At 43.9% G+C, this 16,944-nt stretch overlaps 1 protein-coding gene across 1 annotated transcript in view; it reads right to left on the bottom strand.

Moving 5' to 3' along the window:
- The window catches only part of LOC124013603 (filamin-C-like), a 103,274-nt gene that overhangs the window by 45,956 nt on the left and 40,374 nt on the right, over positions 1-16,944 (bottom strand). The window contains 2 exon segments of the mRNA XM_046327920.1: positions 7,196-7,237; positions 7,239-7,294. Coding sequence (XP_046183876.1) covers positions 7,196-7,237; positions 7,239-7,294 — 98 coding nt within the window.

Raw genomic sequence — 16,944 nt, 5'->3', positions numbered from 1 at the left:
TGCTGCCAACATACTGACTCAACTCCAGCCACTTTAATAATGTAAGAATTTATGTTATAAATGTATCACTAGCCACTTTAAACAATGCCACTTTGTATAATGTTTACAGACCCTACATTACTCATCTCATATGTATATACTGTACTCGATACCATCTACTGCATCTTGCCTATGCCGTTCTGTACCATCACTCATTCATATATTTTTATGTACATATTCTTCCATTCCTTTACACTGTGTGTATAAGGTAGTTGTTGTGGAATTCTTAGGTTACTCGTTGGATATTACTGCATTGTCAGAACTAGAAGCACAAGCATTTCGCTACTCTCACATTTTAACATCTGCTAACCATGTGTATGTGACAAATAAAATGTTATTTTATTTATTTTATTTGAAATACACAAGACACAGATTGTACTCCGTATGGACTGAAATGGGAAATATATACAAGAAAAAAAAATGTTTTCCCAAACACAGTTTGTCTAAACTCTGGAGTCCAAACACCCAGCGTGCCCTTGACCTTCTGTCTGAGGACCCACTAGGTTCACCTAGCAACATAATAATACACACAGGCACAAACAACCTGAGAGCCCAGCAGGGAAGGGTGGCCACAGCACTGAAAGGAGTGATTGAAAAAGCTTCTTCTACTTTCCCCAATGCACAAGTGGTTAACTCCACCCTGCTACCACGAAAATAATTTAGGCCCCCTCAGATCAGACTCCTGCAGCTCTGTCGCACGCTGGGTATGTACATAGTCAATGGTAGGCTTCGGGGGGACTACTATGGTAGGTACACCTATAGCTCCTCTCTTGGCAGTAGTACTATAGACTACTTTGTCACTCACCTCAACCCAGCGTCTCTCAGAGCGTTCAGTCAGCCCACTGACACCCCTGTCAGACCACAGCTAAATCACAGTCTACTTGAATAGAGCAATACTCAGTCATGAGAAATCAAAGCCAAAGGAACTGAGTAATATTAAGAAATGCTATAGATGGAAGGACTGTAGTGTGGAAACCTAAAGACAATTAGGCCACAACAAATTCAATCCCTTTTAGACAACTTCCTGGACAAAATGTTCCACTGTAATAGTGAAGGGGTCACTTGGTAGTAGAAAATCTTAACATTATATTTGACCTCTCAGCTTCCCTATCAAATATAATAATCTCAAATAGAAAACCAAAGAAAATGAACAACAATGACAAATGGTTTAATGAACAATGCAAAAATCTAAGAAAGAAATTGAGAAACCTGTCTAACCAAAACAATAGAGACCCGGAAAACCTGAGTCTACGCCTTCATTATGGTGAATCACTAAAGCAATACAGATATATAATATGGAAAACGAAGGAACAGCAAGTCAGAAATCAGCTCAATATAATTGATGAATCCATAGACTCTAACCACTTCTGGGAAAATGGGAAGAGAATAAACAAACAACACAAAGAATGATCTATCCAAAATGGAGACGTCTGGGTAAACCACTTCTCCAATCTTTTTGGCTCTATAACAAAGAACAAACAGCAAAAACATATACATGATCAAATACAAATCTTAGAATCAACTATTAAAGACTACCAGAACCCACTGGATTCTCCATTTACCTTGAATGAACTACAGGACAAATCATGTTTTGATGGTATCCTCAAATAAATAATCAAATATACAACAAATTGCAATTGGCTATAATAAAACTCTTTAACATCATCCTTAGCTCTGACATCTTCCCCAATATTTGGATCCAAGGAATGACCACCCCATTCCATAACAATTTGACCCCAATAACTACCGTGGGATATGCGTCAACAGCAACCTTGGGAAAATCCTCTGCATTATCATTAACAGCAGACTCATACATTTCCTCAGTGAAAACAATGTACTGAGCAAATGTCAAATAGGCTTTTTACCAAATTATCGTATGACAGACCACGTATTCATCCTGCACACCCTAATTGACAAGCAAAAAACCCAAAGCAAAGGCAGTCTTCTCATGCTTTGTTGATTTCAAAAAAGCTTTCGACTCAATTTGGCATGAGGGTCTGCTATACAAATTGATGGAAAGTGGTGTTGGGGAAAAACATACGACACTATTTAATCCATGTACACAAACAACAAGTGTGCTGTTAAAATAGGCAAAAAACTGACAAATTTCCTCCCACAGGGCCGTGGGGTGAGACAGAGATGCAGCTTAAGCCCCACCCTCTTCAACATAAATATCAACGAATTGGCGAGGGCACTAGAACAGTCTGCAGCACCCGGCCTCACCCTACTAGAATCTGAAGTCAAATGTCTGCTGTTTGCTGATGATCTGGTGCTTCTGTCACCAACACAAGGAGGGCCTACAGCAACACCTAGATCTTCTGCACAGATTCTGCCAGACCTGGGCCCTGACAGTAAATCTCAGTAAGATGAAAATAATGGTGTTCCAAAAAAGGTCTGGTCTCCAGGACCAGAAATACAAATTCTATCTCGACACCGTTGCCCTAGAGCACACAAAAAACTATACATACCTTGGCCTAAACATCAGCGCCACAGGGCTGTGAACGATCTGAGAGACAAGACAAGAATGGCATTCTATGCCATCAAAAGGAACATAAAACTCAACACACCAATTAGGATCTGGCTAAAAAATACTTGAATCAGTTATGGAACCCATTGCCCTTTATGGTTGTGAGGTCTGGGGTCCGCTCACCAACCAAGAATTCACAAAATGGGACAAACACCAAATTGAGACTCTGCATGCAGAATTCTGCTAAAATATCCTCCATGTACGACGTAGAACACCAAATAATGCATGCAGAGCAGAATTAGGCCGATACCCGCAAATTAGCAAAATCCAGAAAAGAGTCGTTAAATTCTACAACCACCTAATAGGAAGAGAGAGAGAGAGAGAGAGAGAGAGAGAGAGAGAGAGAGAGAGAGAGAGAGAGAGAGAGAGAGAGAGAGAGGTAAAGTTCTGTAGCAGCTGTTAGGCACATGAAATGTCTGTGTTTAAACAGCCCTCTGGATAATGGAATCAATAATTATACACAACCACCACATGGGGACTTACAGGTGGAAACACACTCACGTTCACATACTCTCGCAAACACATGCTAATTTACAACCTATGATAGCCATAGGGTGTGTGGCTCTGAGAGGAAACAGGTTGTTCATGCTAAAGAGGTGCCACTGCTTCATGCGTACATACCTGTACAATCATATATATATACATTCACAGACTCTTACTATAGGTATTCTACTCCCAGTGTATAATGCTGAAATCATACTGACATTTTCAAGAGCTCTTAAACCATGCTCCATGGTCAGAAGAAGTAATGAGTTTGGCCAAATGAAGCCAGTCAAAACAACTTCAAGACTTTCCCAACCTTGTTAAACTGTCTGTCAACAAGTTCTCTGTTTTCAGACTGAGAATGTTGATCTGAACCAGCTTGCATCATGCGGCACTTCCCATTGTGACACAATGACCAATTTTCTCCCTTTCTAATAGTCTCTCTTTCTCTTTATAGTCATCCAGGTGGATCCCTCTCTCTCTCTCAATTCAATTCAATTCAAGGGACATTGTGGGCATGGGAAACATGTGTTAACATTGCCAAAGCAAGTGAGGTAGATAATATACACAAGAGAAATGAGCAGTAAACATCACACATACAGAAGTTTCAAAAGAATGAAGACATTACAAATGTCAAATTAGTGTTGTAACGATGTACAAATGGTTAAAGTACACAAAGGAAAATAAATAAGCATACTTATGGGTTGTATTTACAATGGTGTTTGTTCTTCACTGGTTGATCTTTTCTTGTGGCAACAGGTCACAAATCCTGCTTGCTGTGATGGCACACTGTGGAATTTCACCTAGTAGATATGGAAGTTTATCAAAATCGGGTTTGTTTTCAAATTCTTTGTGGATCTGAGTAATCTGAGGGAAATATGCGTCTCTAATATGGTCATACATTGGGCAGGAGGTTAGGAAATGCAGCTCAGTTTCCACCTCATTTTGTGGGCAGTGTGCACCTAGCCTGTCTTCTCTTGGGAGCCAGGTCTGCCTACGGCTGCCTTTCTTAATTGCAAGGCTATGCTCACAGAGTCTGTACATAGTCAAAGCTTTCTTTAAGTTTGGGTCAGTCACAGTGGTCAGGTATTCTGCCACTGTGTACTCTCTGTTTAGAGCCAAATAGCATTCTAGTTTGCTCTGTTTTTTTGTTAATTCTTTCCAATGTGTCAAGTAATTATCTTTTTGTTTTCTCATGATTTGGTTGGGTCTAATTGTGTTGCTGTCCTGGGGCTCTGTGGGGTCTGTTTGTGAACAGAGCCCCAGGACCAGCTTGCTTTGGGGACTCTTCTCCAGGTTCATCACTCTGTAGGTGATGGCTTTGTTATGGAAGGTTTGGGAATCGCTTCCTATTAGGTGGTTGTAGAATTTAACGGCTCTTTTCTGGATTTTGATCATTAGTGGGTATCGGCCTAATTCTGCTCTGCATGCATTATTTGTTGTTCTACATTGTACACAGGGGATATTTTTCCAGAATTCTGCATGCAGAGTCTCAATTTGGTGTTTGTCCCATTTTGTGAAATCTTGGATGGTGAGCAGACCCCAGACCTCACAACCATAAAGGGCAATGGGTTCTATAACTGATTCAAGTATTTTTAGCCAGATCCTAATTGGTAAGTCGAATTTGATGTTCCTTTTGAATGCATAGAAGACCCTTCCTGCCTTGTCTCTCAGATCGTTCACAGCTTTGTGGAAGTTACCTGTGGCGCTGATGTTTAGGCCAAGGTATGTATAGTTTTTTGTGTGCTCTAGGGCAACGGTGTCGAGATGGAATTTGTATTTGTGGTCCTGGCGATTGGATCTTTTTTGGAACACCATTATTTTCGTCTTACTGTCAGGGCCCAGGTCTGGCAGAATCTGTGCAGAAGATCTAGGTGTTGCTGTAGGCCCTCCTTGGTTGGTGACAAAAGCACCAGATCATCAGCAAACAGCAGACATTTGACTTCAGATTCTAATAGGGTGAGGCCGGGTGCTGCAGACTGTTCTAGTGCCCTCGCCAATTCGTTGATATATATGTTGGAAGAGGGTGGGGCTTAAGCTGCATCCCTGTCTCACCCCACGGCCCTGTAGGAAGAAATGTGTGTGTTTTTTGCCTATTTTAACCGCACACTTGTTGTTTGTGTACATGGATTAAATAATGTCGTATGTTTTCCTCCCAACACCACTTTCCATCAATTTGTATGGCAGACCCTCATGCCAAATTGAGTCAAAGGCTTTTTTTAAATAAACAAAGCATGAGAAGACTTTGCCTTTGTTTTGGTTTGTTTGGTTGTCAATTAGGGTGTGCAGGGTGAATACGTGGTCTGTTGTACGGTAATTTGGTAAAAAGCCCATTTGACATTTGCTCAGTACATTGTTTTCACTGAGGAAATGTACGAGTCTGCTCTTAATGATAATGCAGAGGATTTTCCCAAGGTTGCTGTTGACGCATATCTCTCTCTCTCTCTCTCTGAGGGGTGTCAGAAGGTATTCTAGCTATATTTAACCCTTGGCTGTAGGGCCAGGGGGAGAGCCTGAAAATAGACCAGCCATTATTTAGCATGGCCGCTCACTAGGTTAACCACTATGCTATTCTCTGTGTGTTCCTCGACTGATACAGGATCAGTGGTGTCTTGGGAATCCCAATGTTTAAGGTTAGACAGGGGTAACAAGAGCTGACCATGGTACAGATGTTAAAGATGTAAACACATCCCACGACCTTGTCACTCCCACCATGTGACCCGTGCTCAAAGCATGCTGAGATTTCCCCCATACAGTGATGGTTTGGACCCTCCCATATAAGCTCAAATACAACATACACATACACAAACAAGTGCACACACACACACACACATACACACACACACACACACACACACACACACACACACACACACACACACACACACACACACACACACACACACACACACACACACACACACACACACACACACACACACACACTCCCTCCTCTATACACATGCATTAACTTCTTATGGCTGCAGGGGCAGTATTGAGTAGCTTGGATGAAAAGGTGCCCATTGTAAACGGCCAGCTCCTCATTCTCAGTTGCTAATATATGCATATTATTATTAGTATTTGGATAGAAAACACTCTAAAGTTTCTAAAACTATCAAAATATTGTCTGTGAGTATAACAGAACTGATATTGCAGGCAAAACCCTGAGGCAAATCAAACCAGGAAGTGGCTTCTATTTTGAAAACTCCATGTTCCATAGCCTCCCTTTGCTCCATTTAAAGGGATATCAACCAGATTCCTTTTCCTATCGCTTCCTCAAGGTGTCAACAGTCTTCAGACTGTAACGGATCTCGTCCTCCTCTTCTGAGGAGGAGTAGCGAGAAGGATCGGAGGACCAATGCGCAGCGTGGTAAGTGTCCATAATGTTTAATCAAACACAACAGAACACTGGAACAAAACAATAAATGTGAATAATCGAGACAGTCCCGTGTGGTAACAAACACTGACACGGAAGACAAACACCCACAACTCAAAAGTGAAACCAGGCTACCTAAGTATGAGTCTCAATCAGGGACAACGATTGACAGCTGCCTCTGATTGAGAACCATACTAGGCGGAACACAGAAATCCCAAATTATAGGAAAACAAACATAGACAACCCACCCAACTCACGCCCTGACCATACTAAAACAAAGACATAACAAAGGAAACAGTTTATGGTTTCATATGAACACGCTCCAGTGGTCCTGGTTGTGGCATTGGCTAACCCACACTTGCCTCTTCAGAATCCAGCCTAACCTGATGCCAGCCTGGCCTCTCCTCTCTCCAAGACCCAGCCCAGTACAGCAGCATGCCAATGTACCTCCACAACCACATACTGAAGTAATTAGCCAAACACAATCCCACATACACTTATCCACATTGGCCTATGTGGCTGTGGACTGTCACCTGGGACACACCCACCAACTCCAACTCACTCACTCAAAGAACAGGTTGATCATACAGGCTTATGACAAGTCTTACAGTGCATTTATAAATACGTCACAATACATTTTACCAATCTTTAAGTATGTGGATGTGAGTTTAACTAGACGAGTTGAACAAGTACGAATGAGTTCAGGTTTTGTGAACTAAACCAGGTGAGACCAGGAGTGATGGTGAGTGTAGGTGGTGTGGTGATGTTACCTGGGGCACTCCGAGCCAGTCGTCAGCCTGCTGCATGGCCTCCCCTGGCATTCTCCACAGGCTGGCTAGGATCCCACGTCTCCCAGTCAGGACACAGGCCTACATGACAGGGAGGGAGGGAGAGGGGAGAGAGGGAGCATTTAGTCATGGGACCACAGTACACAGAGAATCAACATAGGTCCATCCACTACGATTCGCTATAATCATGACAACAACTGCCAAACCATGTTTACCCGCAATACTTTGCCTCTACAGTAAAGATATGTAGAGACAAGCAAGAGTGAGCTGGTAAATTCTTAGAGAGCGGTGAGTTACTTTTTTCCTGATTTCCGACTGTGGGTCACTTTGAACAAAGCTGACACACACACACACACACGCACACGCACACACACAATTCAGTTAATAGGATTAACAGGGAGTGGCGTGAGGATGAGAGATGTAGGAAGCCTCAGACGACACACAAACACTACACAGTTCTCACTACACATGTCATCACTACACAGTTCTCTATCCACCAACCTGGTCTCAGCATTTTGTATTATTCTGTACGTAAATCCGAGACACTAGATTTAGTATATGTTACGTTTCATATCGTATGTATTAATTTGTGGATGTCCATCATCCATTTCGTATGATATGTTATGAATAACAATTCCTATGATATGTTACCAATAACAATTCCTACGATATGTTACAAATTTGCAAACCGTACAACATGTTACAAATTTCCAAAACAAACAACATGTTGCTAATGCTAACAATCGCTAGCTGGCTAACATTAGCAAGTTTAGGGGTTAGGATTAAGATTAGGGTTAAGGGAAGGGTTAGCAAAAAGGGTTAAGGGTTAGGGGAAGGGTTAGCCAACATGCTAAATAGTTGCAAAGTAGCTAAAAAGAAGTAAGAAGCTGAAAAGTTGCTAAAATGCTAAAGTTGTCCGTGATGAGATTTGAACACGCAACCTTTGTGTTGCTAGAAATTCGCATTGTATGCCCACCCATCCACCAAAACCAAGCACCCTCCTTTTATTTTTTGTCTTAAGTAACCTTCTGTCTTATATAACCATACCAAACGTAACATACAGCATAATACTCATTTGAGTGTCCCGGATTTGCATGTACTATGTTATGTCTAGTCTCGTCTATGAGTCCAGGCTGTATCCACAGACTGTGGAACTGGAGAGCGGGAGCACTACTCAATGTGACAGAGTGGTTTGGTGTTTTTTACTGCTGTTTCTCCCACCTCACTAAATGGCAATACATTTTCCACAAGTCTCATTAGCTGTCATGGCCGTCTCTATTGCAATTCCATCCAGAATGTTCTCAGCTCAGGGTGACTTCCTTGCGCAAACCCCACTACTGCCAGGAGCGGTATGAAAACAGAGGTGTGAGGCAAAAGGATACTAAACAAATACATGGCAGAGAGTGAGTGTGTGAGGGGGCTCTCGGGGGAATTTGAAAAACGAACAGGAGAGGAACATAAACCCCTAAAGCATTCTCCCACACTGCTAAAAAGCTGTACCTGACCCTCAAATTTGTTTGTGTTCCATAAACACACACACACCAGCATACACTCAATACACATGCACAAACAGTGATTCTCAAGATGGGTCATTATGTTTAATGAGCCCTCTACAGCGGGCCAGTAGTATAAACTAGTACCGTTTCAACCAACTCATACCTGTTTAATGTGCCTCTGTTAGGCTGAGGTGTGATTTACTGGCCCTGGTGGGTCTGTGACCAGGTAGTGTGAGGGTAGGCGAGGGCCATTCAGAGGGGGTGGATAGAGGGGTGTGTTGGGTAAAAATCTGATGCGTAACATTTCACTCTGAGGAGAGGGGAACAACCTCAGGATAGGATGCTGTGGAATCGTGTGTGTGTGTGTGTGTGTGTGTGTGTGTGTGTGTGTGTGTGTGTGTGTGTGTGTGTGTGTGTGTGTGTGTGTGTGTGTGTGTGTGTGTGTGTGTGTGTGTGTGTGTGTGTGTGTGTGTGTGTGTGTGTGTGTGTGTGTGTGTGTGTGTGTGTGTGTGTGTGTCCAAACCCTCTCTGTTCGCTGTTGCTTAGTCCTGGTTTATTGTTGTATTCTAATCACAAGGCATGGACTCAAGCCACGAGCAAACCTTTCCTTAATTTACTTCTACGGACAATACGCTTTACTTTCACTGTTTTACTGTCCACCCTTACTTCTAACAAGAGGCTTCTAACGAGAGGCCTCTGCCCTGTTCCTTTTGTTCCTTAACAACATACATGAGCACACATACACACACACACACACACAATAATGTGTTCGGCAGGAAATGCGGTGCGCAACATGTGTTTTCACTTATTGCGTTCCTCGCTGCTGTGTTCTCTACTCTGACACTCACCATGCTGTTACAACAGCCAGAAACTCACTGCAGCCTGCAGCACACCCATGTCCAGCGCCTTGCGGGGAAGGGGTTTGGCTGAACCAGGGGAACTCGAGGTGTCAGGACCAATTAGTTACGCAATAGAGGATAGCAGGTCTGAGAGCAGTTTGAGTTTCACCCAAAACAGTTATTATATTTGACATTTACATTTTAGTAATTTAGTAGACGGTCTTATCCAGAGTGACTTACAGTTGGTGCATTCATTCATAGCTAGGTAGGACAAGCACATATCACAATCGCAGTAAGTACATTTATCCTCATTAAAGAAGTTATCAGCAAAGTCAATGCTAGTAGGAAAATAAACGTGCAATATTGTTTTTATACTCCACTGTATGTTTCACATTTCTTGCTTAATGGGTGAACGTTCCTGAATGTTCCATTTTGTGCTGACGAGAAGAGGGCCGCCTCTAGCGTTTTGGGCACCCTAAGTGAGATTTGGTTTTGCCAGGGATGAAGAAAAAAATGCATTTTCAAAGCTAATTCCCTGTTTGCCATGAATTATGAGTGGCTAACAAAATAAATCGGGGCCCCATGGAGGTCAGGCCCCTGAGTACGGGCCAAGTTGCAGCTCGTAGTCTGCATATAGGCAGAGGTGGTACTGTGAGAGAATGTGAGAGAATTGCACTTTGCCCTAACGCTACGTGTACTGTGAGAGTATAGCTTGTCCTGGATCTATCAGTGTAAATGTTTCAGTGAGAGCAGAGAGAAACAGAGCCCTGTATGGTCAAAGCCTAGAATATAACCTGTTACTTAGTCCTGCGCAGTGTCAGAGACAGAGCTCTGTGTAGCAGCAGTGTAAACACTGCTAATACAGACACCTAGACAATAAACACACACTTACTCTGAAAAACCTAAATGTGCACACACACGACCACACACACACACTCACGATTAGGCACGTACACCATACATTCACATGTAAAGTACAAACGCACACGCACCCACACACCCGCTCCGTGACCCCGCTGCTCTGGGTAAGTGAATTAGACAGGTTCAGTATGTGGGAGAATGGAGTCGTTGTTTGTTTATTGTTCACCCACCTTAGCCCCCCTCCAACACACTTCTCAACTTCCTGCCTGAGCAGAAGCATGCAAACACATGAAAACAAATAAAGCACACACATTCACACAACGGCTCTCTCTCACATGCACACGCACACTCACACACCTACAAAAGACAAAACACCTATACACACATACAGACACTCAGTAAACAAAAAGACGCACCTCAGTTCTTGGCTTCATTTCTCTGGAGTAACTAACTCTGTGAACCTATTAATGCCATTCCACTCATCTGGTCTCACACCATTTGTACAAACACAGGATTAGTGGCTCTGTTGAACAAGATGTGTCTACTGACCCAAGGTCAGTCTGAGTTTGCCTTGGAACCATATCTTAGAAAGCCCTACTGCCTGCCAGGAGCCTAGTCCAAGTTAGTAGAGGCCTTCACCGAGAGAGCCAAGCCTAGAGTTATGAAACCTTCCCCAGCAGGGATCACTCTATCTAGGGCAGATGTCGGGCAAGTCCACCTGGCTAGGCCCTGACGACCCTGATCTCTAATTACCGGCTATGCACTATCTCTCTGTGGTTTGGTGATTTGGAGAGGGTAGTAAGTTTTAAGTTCCTCGGCGTACACATCACAGACAAAACTGAATTGGTCCACCCACACAGACAGCATCGTGAAGAAGGCACAGCAGCGCCTCTTCAACCTCAGGAGGCTGAAGAAATTCGGCTTGTCACCAAAAGCACTCACAAACTTCTACAGATGCACAATCGAGAGCATCCTGTCGGGCTGTATCACCGCCTGGTACGGCAACTGCTCCGCTCACAACCGTAAGGCTCTCCGGAGGGTGGTGAGGTCTGCACAACGCATCACCGGGGGCAAACTACCTGCCCTCCAAGACACCTACACCACCAGATGTCACAGGAAGGCCATAAAGATCATCAAGGACAACAACCACCCGAGCCACTGCCTGTTCACCCCACTATCATCCAGAAGGCGAGGTCAGTACAGGTGCATCAAAGCTGGGACCGAGAGACTGAAAAACAGCTTCTATCTCAAGGCCATCAGACTGTTAAACAGCCACCACTAACATTGAATGGCTGCTGCCAACACACTGACTCAACTCCAGCCACTTTAATAATGGGAATTGATGGGAAATTATGTAAAATATATCACTAGCCACTTTAAACAATGCTACCTAATATAATGTTCCCTACATTATTCATCTCATATGTATACGTATATACTGTACTCTATATCATCTACTGTTCAACTTTTCCCCTGATGCCTTGAGATGGATGAAATCATACCTTGAAGGCAGAACTCAGTGTGTCAGAGTGAGCAATGAGCTGTCGCCCACTCGTAGCTATGATGTGGGCATGCCCCAAGGGTCAATACTGGGGCCCCTCCTGTTCAGCCTGTACATTAATGATCTGCCTTCTGTCTGTACTGGGTCTGAAGTTCAAATGTATGCAGATGATACAGTGATATATGTGCATGCAAAGAGCAAACAACAAGCTGCACAAGAACTCACTACTGTAATGGTCCAGGTTACAAAGTGGCTCAGTGACTCGTGTTTGCATCTCAATGTGAAAAAAACTGTTTGCATGTTCTTCACAAAGAGGGCAACAGATGCTACTGAGCCAGATGTCTATGTGTCAGGGGAGAAGCTCCAGGTGGTATCCGATTTTAAGTACCTTGGCATCATACTTGATTCCAACCTCTCTTTTAAAAAGCATGTGAAAAAGGTAATTCAAATAACCAAATTCAACCTAGCTAATTTCCGATTTATACGAAATTGTTTGACTACAGAGGTAGCAAAACTGTACTTCAATTCTATGATACTCCCCCAATTAACATACTGCTTGACTAGTTGGGCCCAAGCTTGCTGTACAACATTAAAACCTATTCAGTCTGTCTACAAACAGGCTCTCAAAGTGCTTGATAGGAAGCCCAATAGCCATCATCATTGTCACATCCTTAGAAAGCATGAGCTCTTGAGTTGGGAAAATCTTGTGCAATACACCGACGCATGTCTTGTATTCAAGATCCTAAATGGCCTGGCTCCCCCTCCACTCAATATTTTTGTTAAACAGAAAACCCAGACATATGGCAGTAGATCCACAAGGTCTGCCATGAGAGGTGACTGTATAGTTCCCCTAAGGAAAAGCACCTTTAGTAAATCTGCATTCTCTGTGAGAGCTTCCCATGTCTGGAATACACTGCCATCAGACACACATAACTGCACCACATATCACACTTTCACAAAATGCTTGAAGACCTGGCTAAAGGTCAATCAGATTTGTGAACATGGTCCCTAGCTGTGTGTTGCCGCTTTCCATGTTGTCTGTTGTCTGTAGCTTGTGAGGTGTGGAAACACTTCGTTGCTTTTATTATTATTTTTTTGCTGCTTTTTGTTCTATGTTGCTCTGTCTGTATGCTATGTCTTGCTTGTTCTATGGTGCTATTGTCTATATTGTAATTGTTTTTAATAACCTGCCCAGGGACTGCGGTTGAAAATTAGCCGGCTGGCTAAAACCGGCACTTTTACTGAAACGTTGATTAATGTGCACTGTCCCTGTAAAAATAAAATAAACTAAACTAAACTAAACTACTGCATCCTTATGTAATACATGTATCACTAGGCACTTTAACTATGCCACTTTGTTTACATACTCATCTCATATGTATATACTGCACTCAATACCATCTACTGTATCTTGCCTATGCGCTCTGTACCATCACTCATTCATATATCTTTATGTACATATTCTTTATCCCCTTACACTTGTGTCTATAAGGTAGTAGTTTTGGAATTGTTAGCTAGATTACTTGTTGGATATTACTGCATTGTCGGAACTAGAAGCACAAGCATTTCGCTACACTCGCACTAACATCTGCTAACCATGTGTATGTGACCAATAACATTTGATTTGATTTGATTTGATTTGATTTGAAATGTCTGTGTTTTTTGGTTACCCCCCTACACTCCTCTTCCTCATCCTCCTCCTCTCCCTTTCCCTCATTCTTCTCTCATTAGAGAGTTTTCTAATGACGAAACGGCTGGTTCTGATGAAGAGTTAGGGATGGTAGGGGAGAGCATACGGAAGACACACATCTCATTCTGGTTCAGCTCGGACTCCCCTTCTCTGATGTGGTGCAGTTCAGGAATATTGCGTACTGAATGCAGCTTGTATGCTTTTTGGCCTCATCCATTCATACTTAGCGCCCACATCCACACCTTGAATAGGATCTCCTCATTGATGTTGTGCTCTATGGTAGTCCCGAAGACCGGAACCTACCACGACAGGCCGCAGACCGGAACCTACCACGACGGGTCGCAGCCCGGAACCTACTAGTCCAGATCCGCCAGAGTCTCCCTCCAGCCCGGATCCGCCAGAGTCTCCCTCCAGCCCGGATCCGCCAGAGTCTCCCTCCAGTCCGGATCAGCCAGAGTCTCCCTCCAGCCCGGATCCGCCAGAGTCTCCCTCCAGTCCGGATCAGCCAGAGTCTCCCTCCAGTCCGGATCCGCCAGTCTCCCTCCAGTCCAGATCCGCCAGAGTCTCCCTCCAATCCAGAGGTGCCACTCACTCCAGACTCGACCATCAGTCCAGTGGAGTCCTCTAATCCGTGGTCAGCGGTGAGGGTTCCCGCTCCAGAGACATTAAGTAAGGGTGAAGTGGAGCGGGGTCCACGTCCTGAGCCAGAACTGCCACCTCGGAGTCATGCCCACCCACACCCTCCCATACAGGTTTAGGTGTGCGGTCGGGAGTCCACATATTTTTTTGGGGGGGTACTGTCACGCCCTGACCTTAGTATTCCTTGTTTTCTTTATTGTTTTGGTTAGGTCAGGGTGTGACATGGGTGATGTATGTGTTTTGTACTGTCTAGGGGTTTTGTAGGTTTATGGAGTCGTTTACTATTTAGGTGTTTATGTATGTCTATGGTTGCCTAGATTGGTTCTTAATTAGAGGCAGCTGTATATCGTTGTCTCTAATTGGGAATCATATTTAGGCAGCCATCTTCTTTGGGTATTTCATGTGTTATTGTCTATGTCTAGTTGCCTGTGTCTGCACTAGTATTATTATAGCTTCACGTTTGTTTTGTATAGTTTGTTAAGTGTTCTTCATCTTCACTAAAAGTATGTATTCATCTTACGCTGCGCCTTGGTCTCCTCCATTTGACGAACGTGACAGTCTGTAGTATTCTCTTTACTAGTCCTTTTACAGTGATGTACTTATGTGTTGTACTATAATGAAACATGTATCACATGTTTTGTACTACAATATTTAATGATTGAACGAGCAACTACACAGTGAAACTATCGGTATCTTGTGTGGGAGATATAAATTAATGTTCCTATGGTATTTCATGATAAATGAGTTATTTGAACCAATGATTCTGCAAGTGCAAGGTTTCTTTAAAGATATGAATGCACAATGCAATGTTTTGAACATTGGACAGCCTGTGTTACAAGTCATGACCGTTTTGAGTTTTGTGTCCAGAGTTTTGAAAAATGAACACAAGGTTCTGAAATGAGTGCCAAAGGCTTTGTAAAAACCTGTAAGTAAAAAATAGGTATTAGGTGAACAATAGATAAGTAAAGAAATGAATACAACTGTAAAAAGACAGTGGCTATATACAGGCGCCGGTTAGTCGGGCTAATTGAGATACTATGTACATGTACTATGCGTATACGATAAACAGAGAGTAGCAGCAGCGTAAAATAGGGGTTGGTGGGTGGTGGGATGGGACACAATACATAGAGTCCGGGTAGCCATTTGATTACTTGTTCAAGAGTCTTATGGCTTGGGGGTAAAAACTGTTGAGAAGCCATTTGGTCCTAGACTTGGCGCTCCGGTACCGCTTGCCATGCGGTAGAAGAGAGAACATTCTATGACTGGGGTGGCTGGGGTCTTTGACCATTTTAGGGCTTTCCTCTGACACCGCCTGGTGTAGGTAGAGGTCCTGGATGGCAGGCAGCATAGCCCAAGTGATGTACAGGGCTGTACACTCTGTAGTGCCTTGAGGTCAGAGGCCGAGCAGTTGCCTTACCAGGCAGTGATGCAACCAGTCAGGATGCTCTCGATGTTGCAGCTGTAGAACCATTTGAGGATTTTAGTTTCCTGAGGGGGAATAGGTTTTGTCGTGCCCTCTTCACGACTGTCTTGGTGTGTTTGGACCATTCTAGTTTGTTGGTGATGTGGACACCAAGGAACTTGAAGCTCTCAACCTGCTCCACTACAGCCTCGTCGGAGAGGATGGGGCGTGCTTGGTCCTCCTTTTCCTGTAGTCCACAATCATCTCCTTTGGCACCATTCGGCCAGGTCTCTGACCTCACTATAGGCTGTATCGTCATTGTCGGTGATCACGCCCACCACTGTTGTGTCATCCGCAAACTTAATGATGGTGTTGGAGTCGCGCCTAGCCACACAGTCGTGGGTGAACAGGGAGTACAGGAGGGGACTGAGAATGCACCCAAGGGGCTCCAGTGTTGAGGATCAGTGTGGCGGACGTGATGCTACCTACCCTCACCACCTGGGGGTGCCCCGTCAGGAAGTCCAGAATCCAGTTGCAGAGGGAGGTGTTTAGTTCCAGGGTCCTTAGCTTAGTGATGAGCATTGAGGGCACTATGGTGTTGAACGCTGAGCTGTAGTCAATGAATAGCATTCTCTCGTAGGTGTTCCTTTTGTCCAGGTGGGAAAGGGCAGTTGAGTGCAATAGATAGTTGAGTGCATCATCTGTGGATCTGTTTGGATGGTATGCAAATTGGAGTGGGTCTAGGGTGTCTGGGATAATGGTGTTGATGTGAGCCATTACCAGACTTTCAAAACACTTCATGGCTACAGACGTGAGTGCTTACGGGTCTGTAGTCATTTAGGCAGGTTGCCTTAGTATTCTTGGTATCTTTAGTATTCTTAGTATTCTTGGGCACAAAGCCTATGATGGTCTGCTTGAAACATGTTGGTATTACAGACTCAGTAAGGGACATGTTGAAAATGTCAGTGGAGACACCTGCCAGTTGGTCAGCACATGCCCGGAGCACACATCCTGGTAATCCGTATGGCCCCGCAGTCTTGTGAATGTTGACCTTTTTAAAGGTCTTTCTCACGTCGGCTACGGAGAGCGTGATCACACAGTCGTCCAGATCAGCTGATGCTCTCATGCATGCCTCAGTGTTGCTTGCCTCGAGCATAAAAGTGATTTAGCTCGTCTGGTAGGCTTGTGTCACTGGGCAGCTCGCGGCTGTGCTTCCCTTTGTAGTCTGTAATACTTTGCAGGCCCAGCCACATAAGAAGAGCATCGGAAGTACGATTTAATCTTAGCCCTATACTGGCGCCTG

Source organism: Oncorhynchus gorbuscha, linkage group LG25 (genome assembly GCF_021184085.1).
Source record: "Oncorhynchus gorbuscha isolate QuinsamMale2020 ecotype Even-year linkage group LG25, OgorEven_v1.0, whole genome shotgun sequence".
NCBI classification, from domain to species: domain Eukaryota; kingdom Metazoa; phylum Chordata; class Actinopteri; order Salmoniformes; family Salmonidae; genus Oncorhynchus; species Oncorhynchus gorbuscha.
This window is presented reverse-complemented; position numbering and strand designations above follow the sequence as displayed.